General features: G+C 44.1%; 1 protein-coding gene across 12 annotated transcripts in view; it reads right to left on the bottom strand.

Moving 5' to 3' along the window:
- The window catches only part of LOC112457825, a 45,409-nt gene that overhangs the window by 18,570 nt on the left and 9,520 nt on the right, over positions 1-17,319 (bottom strand). For 10 of the 12 annotated variants that reach the window (XM_025021104.1, XM_025021093.1, XM_025021098.1 and 7 more), the window contains exons 7-13: positions 16,432-16,987; positions 15,007-15,357; positions 14,362-14,418; positions 14,074-14,245; positions 10,925-11,152; positions 9,456-9,585; positions 420-562 (exon numbers count right to left, since the gene is read on the bottom strand). In XM_025021104.1, the coding sequence (XP_024876872.1) occupies positions 420-562; positions 9,456-9,585; positions 10,925-11,152; positions 14,074-14,245; positions 14,362-14,418; positions 15,007-15,357; positions 16,432-16,987 (1,637 nt within the window). The remainder of the gene's footprint in view (positions 1-419; positions 563-9,455; positions 9,586-10,924; positions 11,153-14,073; positions 14,246-14,361; positions 14,419-15,006; positions 15,358-16,431; positions 16,988-17,319) is intronic. The other 2 variants (XM_025021102.1, XM_025021105.1) reach the window with 2 other exon arrangements.

Here is a 17,319-nt window from a genome sequence, read left to right as displayed (position 1 = left end):
TGCCGTTACTTCATTATCTCTTGCATTTCAATTTGTAATTGCATTAAAAAATAATTATATATTACGTTCATCTTTATTTCTATAATTTCCGCTCGTGTTCTCGAATCATTGAATTTAATTTCGAGATTATCGGATTTTTAATCGAATAAATATCATAAATAAATAACAATGATAAATATTTATTATGTAAAAACTTTCTCCGTTCGTTTGTTAAATTGATGCGGATTATCATATAAATATAAATATATATTTCAGAAACTGAATAAAGCACGCTCTAGATTACTCTTCGTTGTGGCCTTCATATATATGCTAATGTTATATTATAGATCTTTATATATAGGTTCTCAAGAATCTCAAGGCTCATTATTTTTAAAGACTAAACAGAAGAATATAAAGAGTAATACGAGAGAAAGACGTACCCTGCCTTCCGAACTGCACCGGTGCAATTGAATGAAGCTGCAGCCGTGCCGGTCTGCTTTCGATAGGGCGAATTTATAGCACTCTCGCCGTCGTCATCGTCGCTGACGGCGGTGGTGAGTGACATCCTATCATCGTCCGACATCTGGAAAATACGTTAGGCTTTATCTTTAGCTGAACGCGCTCATCGCCGTGAAAATCGAGACAAATACGGACGACTCCGCGTCAAATTGGACAGCAGGCAATCGATTATGTCTCATTCTACTCGAATTCTTTTTGTACTCGCGCTTTATAGGAAGACATAAATTTATATAACGGTTTAATGTCAAACGGTTTAATGTCAAAAGAGTTTTTCGTGGAATCGCCCGTATATGCGTGAAAAGGAAAAATGTGGTCATGTATATAAAAGAGAGAGAAAATGTGCATAGAGAAAATGTATTGTGCGATTGTGAAATAGGGTGATAAAGGATTATGATTATATGCAAAGATCTAGATTACTGACAATGATAGGATGCTTTACGTGTACATAGTTTATCGAGAGTTCCTCGTCTATCTAAAAGTGCACATTTAGGAATTTTAAATATGGATTGTGTTAAATATATCTACTACTATTTACAATGTATATATATTTATTTACCAACAACCTATTTACTGATCCATTGAAAATGTATTTATAGATTATATAATGCGTCATATAATCTAATTTACTGAAATTATTTAATTTTACCTTTATTATATATAACCATTAAATCTTTTTATTAATTACGGGCAATGGATAATCAATTATTAATTAGTATCATTATAATTAAATCAGGCGATTACTATGGACAAATAAAAGGACATTAAATTAAAAAAAGGAGCAAACGCATTACGAACAATTAATTGGCAGTGGAGATGTGCAAAGAAATCTCATAGCTTTAATCAGCGCATGCTACTCGAACGTGGCAACTAGTATCGATGCAACTTTAGCTTGACTCGTCTGCAAGTCCATTGCGCAAGAAGATCGTGTCAGTTTCAGGAGCTAACGCGGGCGTACATGCCAAAATTTCTACTTTACTCGCGTTACGTATAGCAAAAAGACAGCCGCGTCGCAAATGCAAAGTGCAATGCTTCGTCTAATAATTCCACTGCTTTCGCTGTCCATCCCCTCGTTATTTTCGCTCATTTGTCGCGTTTAAGACTCTATCGATTTTGAAATGTGACGCTTTTCGAGTAATGTGTGATTATTTTTTTGTCCAGGCTGGTACATATTATTGCGAAACGATGGCGAGATGAAAATGAGATGCGATATTCGAGTGCGAGAATGAGTGCGAGTAGTCAGGGGGTCGACGAACGAAAGTCCAACGGAAACGGCGTATTCGGAGGCACGGACTTGTCCCTTCTACCCTCGCTTCTCTGGCCGAGGCGCATGCCAATAATACGAGCGATAATCCTGGTGCGACCGTTGCAACACACCGGGGAAAAATAAATATTTATATATATATATTCGGGGACATGTACAATATATCGAGAGAAAACATTCCTTCCAGAAGAGATATAAAGAGATTCGCGCGATTCGTGATCCTCTACCTTTTTCGTAATATTCATCATGCCGCGGAGCCTCTCGCGTATCCCCCTGAGGCTCTCGTCGGCCCAGAAACTTACGACTCTTCTGAGAAAGTCGGCGTTGCACGCATCCGCCGTCATGTGCGGATGGTAGTGGCAGTAGCAGCCCTCCTTTAACAGCCTCATGTTGTTCTCCGCGCTGCCGTTGATCCTCAACATAATCTCGCGACGCGCCACGCTCAGCCCGTCGATGTAGCGTTCCGCCCAGGCGTTCAGCGCCCCGTTCACCAGTCGCAGTAATTTGTGATAGTACCCCTCGCCCGAGCCGTACGTCACCTTCTCCTGCACGTTCCGGCAGTTGAACCAGTACAGCTTGCGCGTCTCGTTAATGCATATCACGCTAATCGTGTGCCTGCGGCACCAGCAGAAGTATTTCCAGCAACGTCGCTGATGCTGCGTCTTCAGGTCCGTGTAACAATCGTCGCTCGGGTCCAGCAAGTCCAGGGTGCTATTCGTACACTTGATCGACCATCTCGGCTCTACCATCATTCGTCGTTCGCTGTCGGCGGTGAATCAACGAGGAAGAGACGCGGAACCCGCGGCTGATGGTGATGCCTAGGAGAAGGATATCCTTGGGATATCCTCTGCAGGTTCCTGATTGTGGCGCATGACGGTCTCGCCGCCGGTGGCCACGGCGGCGTCTCGCTCCTCCTCCGGCGGTGTCATCTTATTGTCTCGCGGACGGCAGAAGAAAATATCCACGTGGCTCGATGAGATATTCTCGTACGATCGATTGTCGCGGTGTGTAAGCTCGATGGTGTGTCGCCTCGAGAAAAAACGCTTCGTACTCCCACGATCTTAATGAACGTCTCGAAGTTCAAGTCTCGACGTTCTCGTTAAAGTCCCTTTCGCGATTGAATATTGTATATTGCCAGCTGCTCTCCGCCGGAATTATCGCTCGCGGAATCCAATATTCAAGCGTCAGCGGCTTGCCGATCGCAAATATCCACGCCGAATAAAATATAAACAACACATTCCGGAAGCTGGGAACGACAGCGGGGAAACAGCTGTCGTTAATCAGGTTCAGCTTCAAGCTCGCCGAGTTTTACGACAAGTTTATGCTCCGGGGAAATTGGAAATCTCCCTCGAATTTATCAATAGAGTCCTCTATTTTAAGGCAAACGTCTTTTGCACTGTTAAAATCAATCACGGCTTAGAGAGAGATCTCTTAACGTTAAACCTTTACGGACTACGGTCTAATCTAGCTATCTCGAGAATCCAAAGTGTGGGCGATGACGCACGAAGAAGCACAAGCGCGGCGAAGAGATATCCGCCACGGGTGTTCGCAGGTACTTATACGCAGAGAAATTCTACCGTAAGAATCCTCGAGATTTCCTCGAGAGATTTCCTAAGTAAGAGAAGCGCACCAGCAGGAAGTATCGTCGTCGACGACGAGCTGGACGATCGTGGACGACGCCACTCCGACTCCCGTCTTTAAGACGGGGGGGTTGATAATATATAGAATATTTTCTATCTTTCTCTCTCTTTTCTCTCGCTTATATAATAGAAACAAACTATCCATAGAAAAATACTCTCTCGCTTAAGTATACATATAGATATACTCTCTGAATGTTGATCCTCGCTCCTCCCCAGCTGATTTCTCTCCTTTCCCACATATCGCTATATAGGTGCCCTCTCAAAGCCATCGATTTTCTTCTCTCTCGCGGAAAAATGCGCTGCAAATCATCGTACACTCCCTAAACCCCGCGCCTTATCTAATACTCCAACTTCATCCCAAATATATTATTTCAATCTTTAACCGATCCCCTTCTCGAGTATATTCTCTATAGCACCTTATCTGATTTCTGTCCCCTTCTCAGATATAATCTTTCACGCGCTCTATCATCAATAAAGCCTCCCCTCCCCTCGCGTAGCCCTTATATCAGTAAGTCGTTCGCCGATCGACCTGTCTTTGATTCTCCGGAAGTCATTCCGCGGCGGAAATCAGCCTCGGGATGATCGTTGGGCGCGAGGGGCAGAAGAGGATCCAGGTACCCAGTTGCCATTGTCGACGCGCGCCGGCACGTGCGACCGAATTCCGTACGCGCGAGTGTCCCTGAAGAGGAGCGCGATCAGCGTGTCGCCGCCGCGCGCCCTAACTTCCGGTCCGCATCCGTGACGCAAAGATCCCAATGAAGTCCTACGGGAGTCCCCTTTCGCAATTATCGCGCAATTTCCGGGAACCAGCGATCGCTTCGAGAGACTTCTGAAGAACTCTTCTAATGATCCTTCTCGTTGAATTCACCGGAGGTCTCGTCGAGTAACGCGACTGCACTTCCGACTCGCGTATCAACGTGGAGAATCCCCCGAGGACTTGATTATCGCGCTTCCAGACGCGCCATCGTGGAACGTTTTACAATCTCGCATCTCCGCCGACGGTCGCACAGGTTCTTGCGTTTACGCTCGATGCAGCAGCCCTCCGCCGAGTGTTCTCCCCGCAGGGGCGGTGCGACGAGGGAGATTCGTTGCCGAAGACGGATCGGATGCGATTCACGGGACCGGGACCGGGACCGGGACCGTCGTCGTCGTCGTTCCGGGCGAAAACGCGCGTCCTCACCCGCGTTCTCCAGCGGGTAAACGACAGCCGTTGGCGCCGTTGCCGACGTGGTCCGGGGACGTGTACCGCGCGCGGCTCGGCGACTTCCGGCGCCCGCGCATCGGCGCATCAGCGGGCGCCGCACTCTCCGAGCGCACCCCGGCGACGCCGACGGTGCGAGGCCGCGGTGGAGGGTGCCGAGAGAGGGAGAATAAGCTGCGTCGTGCCGCGTCGCGTTCTCCACGAGGTCGCTCGCTCGCTCGCTCAGCTCGGCTCGGCTCGTTCTCGCTAATAATGCGTGGCCGCTCTAATACGCGCCCATCGATCGATGGTACCCGCTGCACGCGAGGTTGTACCGCGATGCGGAATCGCGACCGAGTGCTCTCGTCATCGTCGGAGTTTTGTCTCACCGCCGCCTACGGCGGAAGCGGTTGGGGATCTCGCGGCCGACGACGCGTTGGCACCGATCGCGATGAATTTTAACGCGAACGAGATACACTTCTCGGGATGTAGGGAACTCTTTATTATTTCTTTCTCTTTCTCTCTCTCGCGCTCGCTCTTTTTCTTTTTTTCTCCTCTCCTTTCTCCCTTTCCTTTGCGCGCGGATGTCACCAAGTCCGCAGCCGCGAACGCGCTTCGCTCCGGACTGCCGCTGGAGAACAGGGAAGAGGAGCTGCTGCTACCGCGAGGGGAATCAATACCTCGGTCCTTGTGGTGGTCGAAGGGGGCTTGCAGGGAACGAGCGGAGGCGAGGAGGAGGAGGAGGAGGAGGAGGAGCGGAGAAAGCAGCGATAGCGAGGGGTGGGATGCCATGGAAGAGGGAGGGCGGTTGGCACTGGGATATCGTCGGTGGTGGTGTCCGCGACGCGGGGTGGGGAGCTACCCAGCTTCGGAGGCGAAACGAGGTACGAGCGAAAGGGGTGGTATGCACCGCCGCGCCGGGGGTGCATAGAGGCGAGATAGGGGGGCGAGGGGGTACGTGACGCGCTCTGCGCTGATCGACGCTGACGGCCAAGTTGCTTGCGCGATGATTGTTACCGCGCTGCCCCAATGACGAATATCCGATTCGCGAGGGAGAATCGAGCTTCGAGACGAATTTCAATAAGTAAGGCGGTAATTCCGCATCAGCTCCCCCGAGCGCTGATTCTTCGAGAGACGCCGGATTACTTTTCTGGAGCCGCGTCCTCGGACGAATTTATTTTCAGACGTCAAGGATGGCAGCGAGAAACTTTTAAGCGGTGTAAGAGAAGCTCTTTATAGATCCGCCGGCCGCTGCTGTTCTATCACCTTGCAATTTTCTCTAGTCAAAGAGAGAGAGAGGATCGTTAGAATTTCAGAGTCTTGTAACATTAATTTTAACGCTCTTCTGCGTTAAACTCCCTCTTTCAATATATTTTCGAGTAATAAACACGAGATAATTATATTCTCGAAGACTCCCTTTTCTTAGTGAAGTAAAAGGTAGCTAGAAAAACAGTTCTAATTTTCAATTTAAATATCAAACGCATCGAATCGTCTTTGTATTCGAATGGGCCCCAACGCGCCGATCTTCGGCTACTATATCCAAATATACCTTAATTCTTTATTCGCGTTTTCAGCGTCGTGTATTTTCGTCGCCGTAAAAGGAAACCGAGGGAGAAACAGGGTAGAAAAAAATTTATCCTACGCGGATTATGTATAACGGGTTGGCGCGCATGCGAGCAACGTGAAGTTTTATTGAATTTTACAACATAGTTCCTCGCGACGGAGGGCGATAAGAAACGTCGGTGAGCCGTGGAGCGTATCGTGTCCCCCCATATCGGAACGATATACGGTCCGTCTGATTTCTATGCGCGGACGATTGAATTAGAATCAGATGTCTACTACTGATGTCGATCGCGTCGCGCGTCGATCTTTCCGATTCGCATTTGCGTTGCTAACGCGACAGGGAGGAGGGATGAAAAACGGGGGTTGAAGAAGGGCCAAAGTCGCGAAAGATTTGCGCGCGCGTTTGCGCATGCACCTGTTGGCGTAGGCTGCTGCTCGACTTGTGCAATGGTGCAGGGGTGCTCGGATTCTTATTTACTCTCGCACGTCGAGCTCGGCCCGCTAATCTCGGCGCGACCTATTAACCCTTAGACGCGTATCTTTGCGCACGACGCGCCGCAAAAGCCCCCGACCTTTATGGAAGATTGTTGTGTTTTGAGAAAGATGCTGATATCGCTCCCAGAACGGAATTTTTCAATTTTTTTTTTCAATTATTTTGTAAGGAGTATCGTCTTGAAATAAAATTAGGATTTACGACCCTATAAAGTTTCATTATATTCCTGTAATTATGTCTGTATATTTAGATACAATTTATTTGTTACATATGGGTATCTTCAAATTTAACGCTTCTATTTGAAATCGTATTACATGCAACCACTGTAACCGATCGATGCGTAAAAGATGCGGTGGACTGAAATGGTACGATAGAAACAGCTGTTGGACAATTGGTCGAAATAAAAGCCAACGTTTGCGTAAGCGTTGCACCAACAGAATCTCCATTACTCCGCGGTTGATCCCGATGGGCACCGTCGCCGAACGTATACGCGTGTATATGCACCCCCGTGTCGGAGTGGTGTGTTTGCACGCGTATATATATACGTACGCGGTGATTCGCATTCAGATTCCTGCACACGTATGAGCCCCACCCATTCCACCGATCTCTATGTACCCGTCTACGTCTATATATCTATATATATTCCTCTGTAGCTATATACCCACACGTTTCTATTTGTGGTGCAAAACAACCGAGACGGGGTGCTTACTCCGTATAAAGGGTTGCGTTTAGCGACGGGCTCGAGCGGCTCGCGAGAACGAGACACAGGGTCAGTAGGTTATCGATGTTCGTCGGTCACACATAAACGCCCTTCGTACACACAAGAGAGCGGATCATGCGCCCGCACAATGCACTCGTCGAAAGTTCAAGCACTTACATTGGCACACGACCTGTCGCGAGATATAGTATAAATGAAATGGAGAAGAAAATGGATCGCGGTGACCCGCGGTGTGCTCGTGTGGTATACTTTTGCCGAATTGTCTGCGAAACGGGACATCGGACTCCCGATTATCGACACGTATGGGCATTTCCGTTTCCTCCGATTCGCGCTGACCTCTTTTGTAACGCCGCCGTTACACGATAGGCGTGGCCAGTGCGAGAGCGCAATTTGTACAACCGGAGTTGGTCCGCGAGAGTTGCGCAATTTCTCGTAACTATTAGAAACGGGAAGTAGTTCTGAGGTATTGTGCAAACATTTGCGAAATGTACCTGCGTGCATTAACGTCGTCGAGAAAGTAGAAATGGAAAAAGTTCGAAATTTCAATAATAAAACGATTGAATATAAATTCCTAACTTAAACCTGTTACAAGACGCGATCTCTATAATTAATAGAAAATTATAACATAAGTTTTATTGTATAGTTTCGATCAATAAAAAAATATTAAGATACTAAAATGGTTGAATTTATATCTTTGAGAATAAATTACTAAAAATTATATAATTTATTTGTTAACATATTCGCAGAAAGAGATTTGTAGAAATCGTATTTCTTTCGTCTCAATGTGGTCGTGGAACCACAAATTATAAATCGAAGCAAACGAACGAAATGCAAATTGCTTTATCGCAAAAAATATGCTCTTATCTACCGCGGTCTGAAGTGGCTTTACAGCCTTCGAGAACAGTTGCCGCCATCGCTCATCGATTTGAGCTTTCGCAAGTAGAGCTGGGTACTTCGCTCCGTTTTAAATCACAAATGGACGGTAAGAGCGCGAGAGAAAGAGAATCTCTTCAAAGGGCTTTAAGAATAATGCATCCATGCCACGTCGCGTATATACGCTTTTGCGGAGAGTTTTGTGTTGTGTGCAGCGCATGCAACGGGGGCGAGAGATGAAAAAAAGCCAAGCAGCAATAAAACCCACATGAAGCGACTTTTTCATTATAAATAAAGAGAATAAAGGAAGACGACATTATGTTATCAATTATATATCTAATTCGCAATTTCATTTACGGTTTAATTACTATTTAAAACAACTGTAATAAAAGCTGATTAGAATAAAAAAATGTAGTTTTAATTAATTCGATAAATATTAATTATATTCCAAATATATCTTTATATCCTTTTTAATTAAAATTTTAATAAAAGAAAAATAAATTTATTATAATTTTAATTTATGTAAATAAACATTTTTATAAGTTATATTTCACTTTATTTTATATATATCCACACGTGTTTAATTTAGTTTAATATATTACTTCATTAGAAAATTGTATTATATATATTACAATTCGTAAAAAGTATTTCCAAAATTTAATAAATATTAATAATATTAATTAATTGTATTGTATAAAATATACCATTTATAAAATGTTTATTCATATAATACACACGTATATACTACTAACTACTTTATATTGTTTCACAAAAAATCTATATTCCATCTATTTCCAATTAAATCAATAATCCCAATCGTGTTCCGCGGTCGATGTGCATTACCGTCTCGCATTTAATTAATATTAAAATATGCATAATTAGATTTAATATTTAGCACGGCATGTACACGATTCCTAAGTGCAGGGGATTTAATCTTTTAATCTTCGCAGCAATCACAGTTATCGATTATCGGAGCGAATTAAGAGAATACGATCTTTATTAATAATCTACGACATGGCTTCATGGTTACTGTCGGGCGTGGAATTATTCGGAACTGGCGGGGACATATTCTAGACATGCAGAATATCAACGCAAGACATCCAAGCGGACCTTCGCATGTATCATAACCGCACATAGCACGAATAGATACAAACGCGCTACAAAGGCACTGTCGAGTGGCACTTGGATGTATCAGGTTGATAAGGTCAACGAGTGCTTGGATAACTCACCTCGGAAGACGTCAAGTAGCAGAGCCTTGAGTCGGTGCTCTCCAATGAGGCTTGTTGAACGATTCCGTATCTGCCATCCCGGTCGGACATGTAGTCAGATCTGACGCTGTCCTGTCTGTCAAAAGTACCTCTGGAATAAACAACACGTCCAACTGAATACTGCGTCGCATTGCCACAAAAGCGTACGAGATAAACGTCATTCAATTACGGACTCTCTTTCTCTTTTCGCGCTCTCTTCTAATTAAAAAGTGTTTCATGGAAAACACTTTTCCTGATTAACAATGTTTATTATATCGTTGGCGAATTACGAATATACTTTTCTTGATTGTTGCAAAAATTAATTTGTAGTAAATTTTTCCCACATTGCTAAGTTCTCATGCACATGTACAATTTATGCAATTTTAATTTTAAGCTCATGCTTTATAAAAATATTAAAGAGAGAGTAGAGAGCTGTAATTTCTGACTTTACACACACACACACGACAACCATTTTTAATTATTTCACATACACAACGTGCTCCTCTATATGATGAGATACAAATATGACTGAGTTATATCAAACTGGATCATATCTTACCGTACGATCAGCGAGAAATATTTGTTAATATTTGCAGTATAATATAAAAGTTACGTTTCTAAGGCTGCTTAATGTAAAGAACTACTGTTAAGATTAATAAAATCGCCTTCGCGACAGTACAGAGACCAGTCGAGATGTGCGATTAAAGCAGGAAGGGAGCGCAGAGCACAATGAAAGTATGGAAGACAATGCGAACAATATAGGGCAACAAAAGGTAGATGGTAGCGAATGAACGTCAACTATAAGAAAAGAACTCTAAAGTACAAGTACGCATTGTGCCGAAAGAACATGTTCTTCTTTATGTTCATGTTCTTCTTTAAACTTTTAGCTACGGATATCTATTTATATCTATATTTTTGCTGCGTACTCGTTTCAGAAAAAGCTACCGATAGATTAATTAAGAATAGATGGTTCTACATCTTTTAAATATGATAAATGTGACATGAGAAATGTTACAGTCTGAAAATATGAATGTGTTCAATCTTAAGATATAACTGTTAATGATTTCTTCTGCGGCGAAGCTAATCTAGGTATTTTGCACCATCGCCGAAGATTATACATAATCAAAAAATGACAAATAATCATAAAATTTATAGAAATATATTTTACACCTGCGTTCATCGTACAATCACCAATCATGTTTGCACTAAAAATTCGCAATTTCTTCCAGATATCTTTCCCTACATTCTACCTTTAATAATCACTTCTTGCATCCTTCTTTTAAATTACTTATAGCTAAAAAGAGAGAGTCATTGTTGCTTGGGCGTGTAACTAAAAGTAAAAACCGGATTAAACGAATCTATCTTTGGAACTCGTGTAGAGATTTTTCGAGCATCCCGCACGAAGATCATCGATTCGATTAACTTGGATGTGAGGGATTTGTCTCCCTCACCTTTGTTCGAGCGAGTCAGTTCGATTGGACTTGTAACCGCTGTCGTTGAGACTGCCTTCGTGTCTCAGGGACGGCAGAGAATCCCAGGGCGATTCTCTCTTGTGTCCCGAGTATCCTGGATTTATCGAACTCGAGGCGCCGGAGCCGAAGGTCGAGCTGCCGGACTGCCATCCGTCTGAATGCCGGAACCATTGTGCGCGCGCGGATTCCCCGATACAGCTGGCGCATCTGCAAGCATCGTGCATCATGTAGAATATGTAGATCAATTGTATACGATACATCACGTAAGTTATCGCATTTCGCGAGAAACCCTTGTATTTAGAAGCTCCGCTTCGACATAAATAAGACACAAATTCTCACAGTTTGAGTAACGCCCATATAATATTTGATAAATTGTCACGAAAATAATTGTAAAATAATTGTCAGAGGTTATCTTGTAAGTTGACTTGTACAATCAAGATGCTGAATAGAGTAAAACGTTAACAAAGTATATCTCTTATGGTATTGCGTTTCTTATCAATAATAACGTTAGACATACCGAACTCGAATAATGACTCATTCAATTTACAATTCTTCCTTCATGCCTCTTGCTAAGATCAGTTGCGATTGTTAAAATTAACAGATTAATATCTCGTTTGTACGACGAGTTTGTCGATTATTTAATACTTAAAAAAAAAAACATCAAAGAATCGAGAGAACATGTTTCGGCAAGAAGTAAACGCCCTTCTTGCCGAACGTCATTGCATAAAACGATATCCAAGTACAAGGGATTAAACGTGTCCGTGCCCTAATGCACGGACGTTGCGCAGTACCGTGCAGGTACGGGTGATAAATCCGAACTGAGCACGCCGGTCTTCGCGTCGTCCTCCTTGCCGAGCAGCTGAAACTTGACGTGCTTCTTGCTCCGCGACTGGTCCCCGGACCCGTCGTCCAGGATCCGGTAGAACACCTTCTCCGGCAACTTCGGCAATTTCGGCGTCTTCTTTGGCTCTCGCCGCCTCTCGAGCGATCTGTATTTACGCTGCAGATTGTAGCTCATTGTCGCGACTTAACTCGAATCCCTTGTCGAACAACGTTGGCGCTTTAGATCGGGTATTTGCGCCGCGGATCACGCCACGGCGATGTCGAGCGGTTCGACAATTAATTCGATGTTTGCACTCGGTGACGAGGGGGATGATTGTCCACCGGTGCGCTGAAAACGGTCGCTGTTTACGCTCGCGGCAGCGGCGGAATAATTATTTCCTCTCGTTCTGTTTTTCGTGCCGGCCGCGACAATCACGTGCGGCAGAACGAAATAATTATCCGCGCATTCGTTTCGAGAGCATGCACTGATGTTTGCGTATGGCTAAACGTGATGCCAGACGAAGTAATTATTATTGCCGTTCGAGGGCGATTATCCTCGTCGATTTCGTTTGGAAATTATTTCCATCCAGAGATAAATATTTCTTCCTCGGGCTTGCTCTCAAAATTGTCTTTATCTGCAATTAGATATAACGACGAAAATATTACATTCCACTTAATTAAGAGTTTCGAATCTCTATTTAAATTCTCAGCGACAGCGAGATAAATATTATATCCAAGGGTGTCAAGGCGACTCGACCTTCGTATGGGTGTTCCAGTTCTCAACGTCAGTGATTCATCCCTATCGAATAAAAATATTTCTCTCCGGCACTCTTCGCACTTTCATCTATCACCACGCAATACCTAAACTGCAATCGATTCGTTTAGCGACTCATTATTATAGCGATGTCTCTCCGCACACCTCATATTTACCAAAGGGCTCACGTGAACAACTGCACTCGGCGCACATCACAACGCAACCCCCTCGGACACCACATCACCTCGCACTATAGCACACGTAGGACGCCGAGATGCGCGCGATTCCTTGTCCTCGCAAGACCCCGTCCCCGATCCGTGTCTCTCGGATCCGCGCCTCGACACACCGGAAGTCATCCGCCGGGACGATCGCGCGCGCGAGCGAGCGAAACTCCAGCCGCGGTTTCTTTCTTTCGTCGGTGGGTCGTCTCGCGACCACGGAACACCCTTCTTCTTCGCTCTCGCCGTCCAGCTGAAGCCCACTCGCGGGGTTTCTATATTTATCACGGTGCGGCTTCGCCGTTGTCAGCCGCCGTCGCTGACCCGTGATGCACAACGCGCGCCGTGGCGGCCGGCGGGGATGATGCATGCATGCGCCGATATTGCCCGAGCGCTCTAACGAGAGAGGCGTACCTTCGATAGACCTCGATAGACACCACGCGACGCCCGTCGACGCGCGTCACCCATCGATATCCTCCACACGGCGCACGTGACATTCTTTTTTTCTCTGCGCCGCCCGCGGGGGCTTATCGATGGGCGATATACTACATATCCGGTGATATTATCCAGGTCGCCCTTAATGGACGAGCACGTCTCATTGACCGCCACCCGACCGCCGGTTGGCCGCAGGGCGCAGCTCTTTAAATGTCAAAGTCTCGCAACGGCGGACTTTCGCGCCTTTTTCGATGCGCGCACCCTTTGGCAAACCGAAGGGTCGGTGGCTATTATCAGGCCCTATCACTCGCGTCAGCGTTAATTAACGTTTCACTACTTGCATGAAAGTGGTATTTCAATGGGGCAGAGGTGGAAAGCGTTAATGAATCAATTGATCCGAATCATATATACGAAATTCATTCCAGAAAAATATTTAAATTTTATGTGTGAATAATTGGAAAATAATTAGAAATTGAGAATCGTTGGGATTTCTACGTTGTGCCGGTGTAAAAGTGATTACAGAATCATATCTGACGCAATGCCTTTATTTAACTCACACTGTCGAGAAAATACTTTTGTTGAATAATCAAATGAGGAGAATAAGACTTTTCATATTTCATATTATTTTACGCGGCACGTAAATTGCACGTATGTTTCTTCGTGGACGCACGGCTTATATATTTATAATTTTTAATCGTAATCTAAATTTGAAGAATCTTATTCTCTTATCTGACTATGCAATTACGTTCGCGTGTAAAGCGTGATTTACTTATTCTTTATACCATCCAGGTAGAATTCAGTTTCATTCAGATGAATGAAAGCGCGGTAAATTAGGCGGATGCGTGAAACCTTTTACGGTGCAAATGTTGATCTTAACGAGGGTTGGAGCAGTAGTTTACCTAGAATTGTAGTCGCTGAGATAGCCGCGATCCCGTTCGGCGTCTCGCTCTCTCTTCTCTCTCACCATCTCGTTGCGATCGCTGTAGTAGCCGTCTCGGTCCTTGCTATTCTGTCTCTCGTTGCAGTAGCGGTACGATAGCGGCAGGGTCGACGATTTATTGGAACTGGAACCTGTAACCGTGACAATTGGTTACGAGCGGAAGATATAAATGCATTTTCAATCAATTATATATTTTCTTAATTCTCTAATTATATTATTTTTTCTTAATTTTCTTAATTCAACTTACGTCTTCGTGAAGCGTGAGGCGTGCGCTGAACGTTCAACGGTATGTTTTCCGCAAATTCTGAAAAACAGAGAAACTCTCTTTTTAATTATTCGCGATACGGTAAGTCTTTACAATCAATTATTTCGATCGTTTTACCATCTTGATAAAAACTGGAAAGGTTACGGTTAAAGTTTAATTAATTCATTCGCTTGAAAAGAACACGGGTCGGTGAGATACACAAAGAGACCATGTTTCTTGATCACTAGAATAGCACGTAATTATTTTCCTGAAATTTAATTTCTAAAATGCCATGTTACACAGAGATTAAAATGAAATCTTGCCAGACCTTTTACTGAGAATAACTACATTATTCGTTCGTTAATCTCTTAAAATACAATGCAAGTAATTTCACGACGTAACGCACTTCTTAAATGAAATTCCACAAAACGAACAATCAATAATTATCTTAAAAAAATAATAATAATAACTTGTTAAAAGAAATAGAGAAAAATAAATTTTTATAATCGATAGAAAGATCTGAATTTTTTTCATTGCGAATGTTAATTAAATTTTCGTTATAAATATTAATTAAGCTCTTCTAAAGAGACCTCGTGAATAAAAAATTATTTAGTTGGCCCTGTCAAAGAGATTAAACCCAAGTCTCACCCAAGTTCTCCATGCTCTGCGTGAGCAGAGCTTCAAACGTGCGCAGGCTGTAGCTCTCCGCGTCCATGCCTTTGGCGAGGGTGTTCCTGAGATGCATCTCGTACTCGAGGAGCAGCCGGCTGGTCGGGCTGCCCGGTGTCGAAACCGACTGCATGCTCTGCTGATATGTCTGGCCGCCGTTGCAGCGGCGGGAGTTGCAGTGGTTCGGCTGCTCCATGTCGGAGTTGCCGTTCGACGAGCTCGGGGTGGTGGCGTAGCACTGGTTGTCGAAGATGACATTGTCCGAGGGCGGCGACATGTCACCTGTGCACCGATTACGTTCCGAATCTAAGTACGTCCTGCCTCTGCCGCCTGCGGGCAGAGAGGTGCAACCGAATGTGCAGGATGTACGACGTGGACGTGGTGAGACGTGCGGCGCGTACGCTGATCAATGGGGTGAGACGTGTCAAGTTAGTTCGGGAACGGCGAACGCGTAACCTGGGAAGCGGTCCGTCCGAGAATGAGCCATGAGACCGCCGTAGGGCTGACAGGACAAGCACGTTGTCCCCTAGTGCGCATGTTGTGTAAGACGGTCAGGAGTAACAAAATGTTAGGGGGTGATGGGTGACCCCGTGACTTTTCATCAGGGTGGCTGCCGCATTGTGCGTTCTGTGTGCGCATGTTAATGGATGTAACTAAAGGTTAGAGGGACAGGTAGACGTCAGAGGATCAGTCACCGGTTAGTCTTAGGGACTTCCTACAGCGTTACCCGTTCGCCGGTGTCATGGGGTCAGGCAAGGGGTGAGACCACGTGCAGGATCGATCACGTAATTGTCGGTGTGAACTTTGTCACCTTTTTACTTTTTGCCATTTTAAATCACGCTCGATTAAATCCTGTCATTTTGCGACAAATAAAAATCATGTTATAATCTTTCGAAAAATTGTGTGGAAAGTTTCGTATTTTTAGAGGAAAATTACGTGATCGATCCTTCAATTGCTTTTGAACGTTTCCATTGTTGAGAATTTTATCCGAATTGTGATAATTTATTTTACAACTGTTCCTTAAATTAAAAAAAAAACCTTAGGCTTTCATTCGACTGATTAATTTCATAAAATTGTCAACAATAAATTATTTCAACAATGATAGCGTTACCCCACTTAAATTTAAAAATTTAACATATTTTAAAGAACAGATTACAGCATATAAAACTAACAAAGTGCTTAAACATTAATCACATTCGTTGATTCATTAAATCCAAATTATTAAATCTCATTATACTGTAGATATGTGTATGGACATTTATAAATAGCAAACGTGCAACAATTTAAAACGTCAGGACGACATTGAAACAATTAAAAATTATCTGAAAAGATCATGAATTAAAAGAATTAAACGACGATAAGAATTAACAGTAAATCAGCGATACCGGCGAGGAGAAATCATACCGGAGTATTGCCGACTCATATCGTGGGCGCTCCTGGAACCCTGGAACTTGTTATTGTAAGGCGCGCGATACGGATGCGCATAGTTCTCGTTGTCGACCTCCTGCATCATGTACTTCTGATTGTTATTGCTCGGATGGTAGTGATAGCTGTGATGGCTGTGACGTTTTCTCGTCATCTCCGGCGACGTTACCGGGCTGTCGATGCTCGGCATCGGCTTCAGCATGCGCTTCAGAGTGTTCGAGTCCAGGCTGATGCCGTTCTGCGCGTTCTCGATCCGCATGTCGTCGGTGCTCTTGCTCTTCGACCTGTGACCATGATTATTGTTGACGATATTAAAGAGGTTGCCGTTCTGCATCTCCAGCTCGGTGTAGTCGGCCGACTTGGTGTGGTGGAGCTGTTCCTTGCGGTGGAACGACCGAGGGTTGCTCTGGAGGGTACCGCCGGCCTGAGTGCCCTCCGACTTCAGCATCTCAATGCCGTTCTGTTGCGTGGACGTGTCCTGGCTCTTCTGCTTCTTCGGCGATATCGTGGAACCTTTGTCGTCGGGGCTGTCGATCTGTGGAATGGGTGAATTATTGATAAGCTCAAGGTAGTGTTTTCTAACTTTGATAAAGGACATGTAGTTAAAATTTCCATGAAAAAGAAATCGAGTTAATCTTTTATAAAACACTATACTATAGGAAAAATACGAAGAAAATAAAAAAAAGTTCTCTGACTAGAAATTAATGTTTTACTCAAAATGCCGCTAAAGGGGAATGTAACATTTCGCTTTTAAGAAGACAATAAAAAATAAAAATAGTTCTTCTAAAGACTCAATACCGTATATAGTTTAATGCTTTAACTTAATATTATTAAATTAAGATATTAAATTATTTAATAAAAATAAAT

The sequence above is a fragment of the Temnothorax curvispinosus genome, unplaced genomic scaffold (genome assembly GCF_003070985.1).
Source record: "Temnothorax curvispinosus isolate PA1 unplaced genomic scaffold, ASM307098v1 QBEX01008353.1, whole genome shotgun sequence".
NCBI classification, from domain to species: Eukaryota; Metazoa; Arthropoda; class Insecta; order Hymenoptera; family Formicidae; genus Temnothorax; species Temnothorax curvispinosus.
This window is presented reverse-complemented; position numbering and strand designations above follow the sequence as displayed.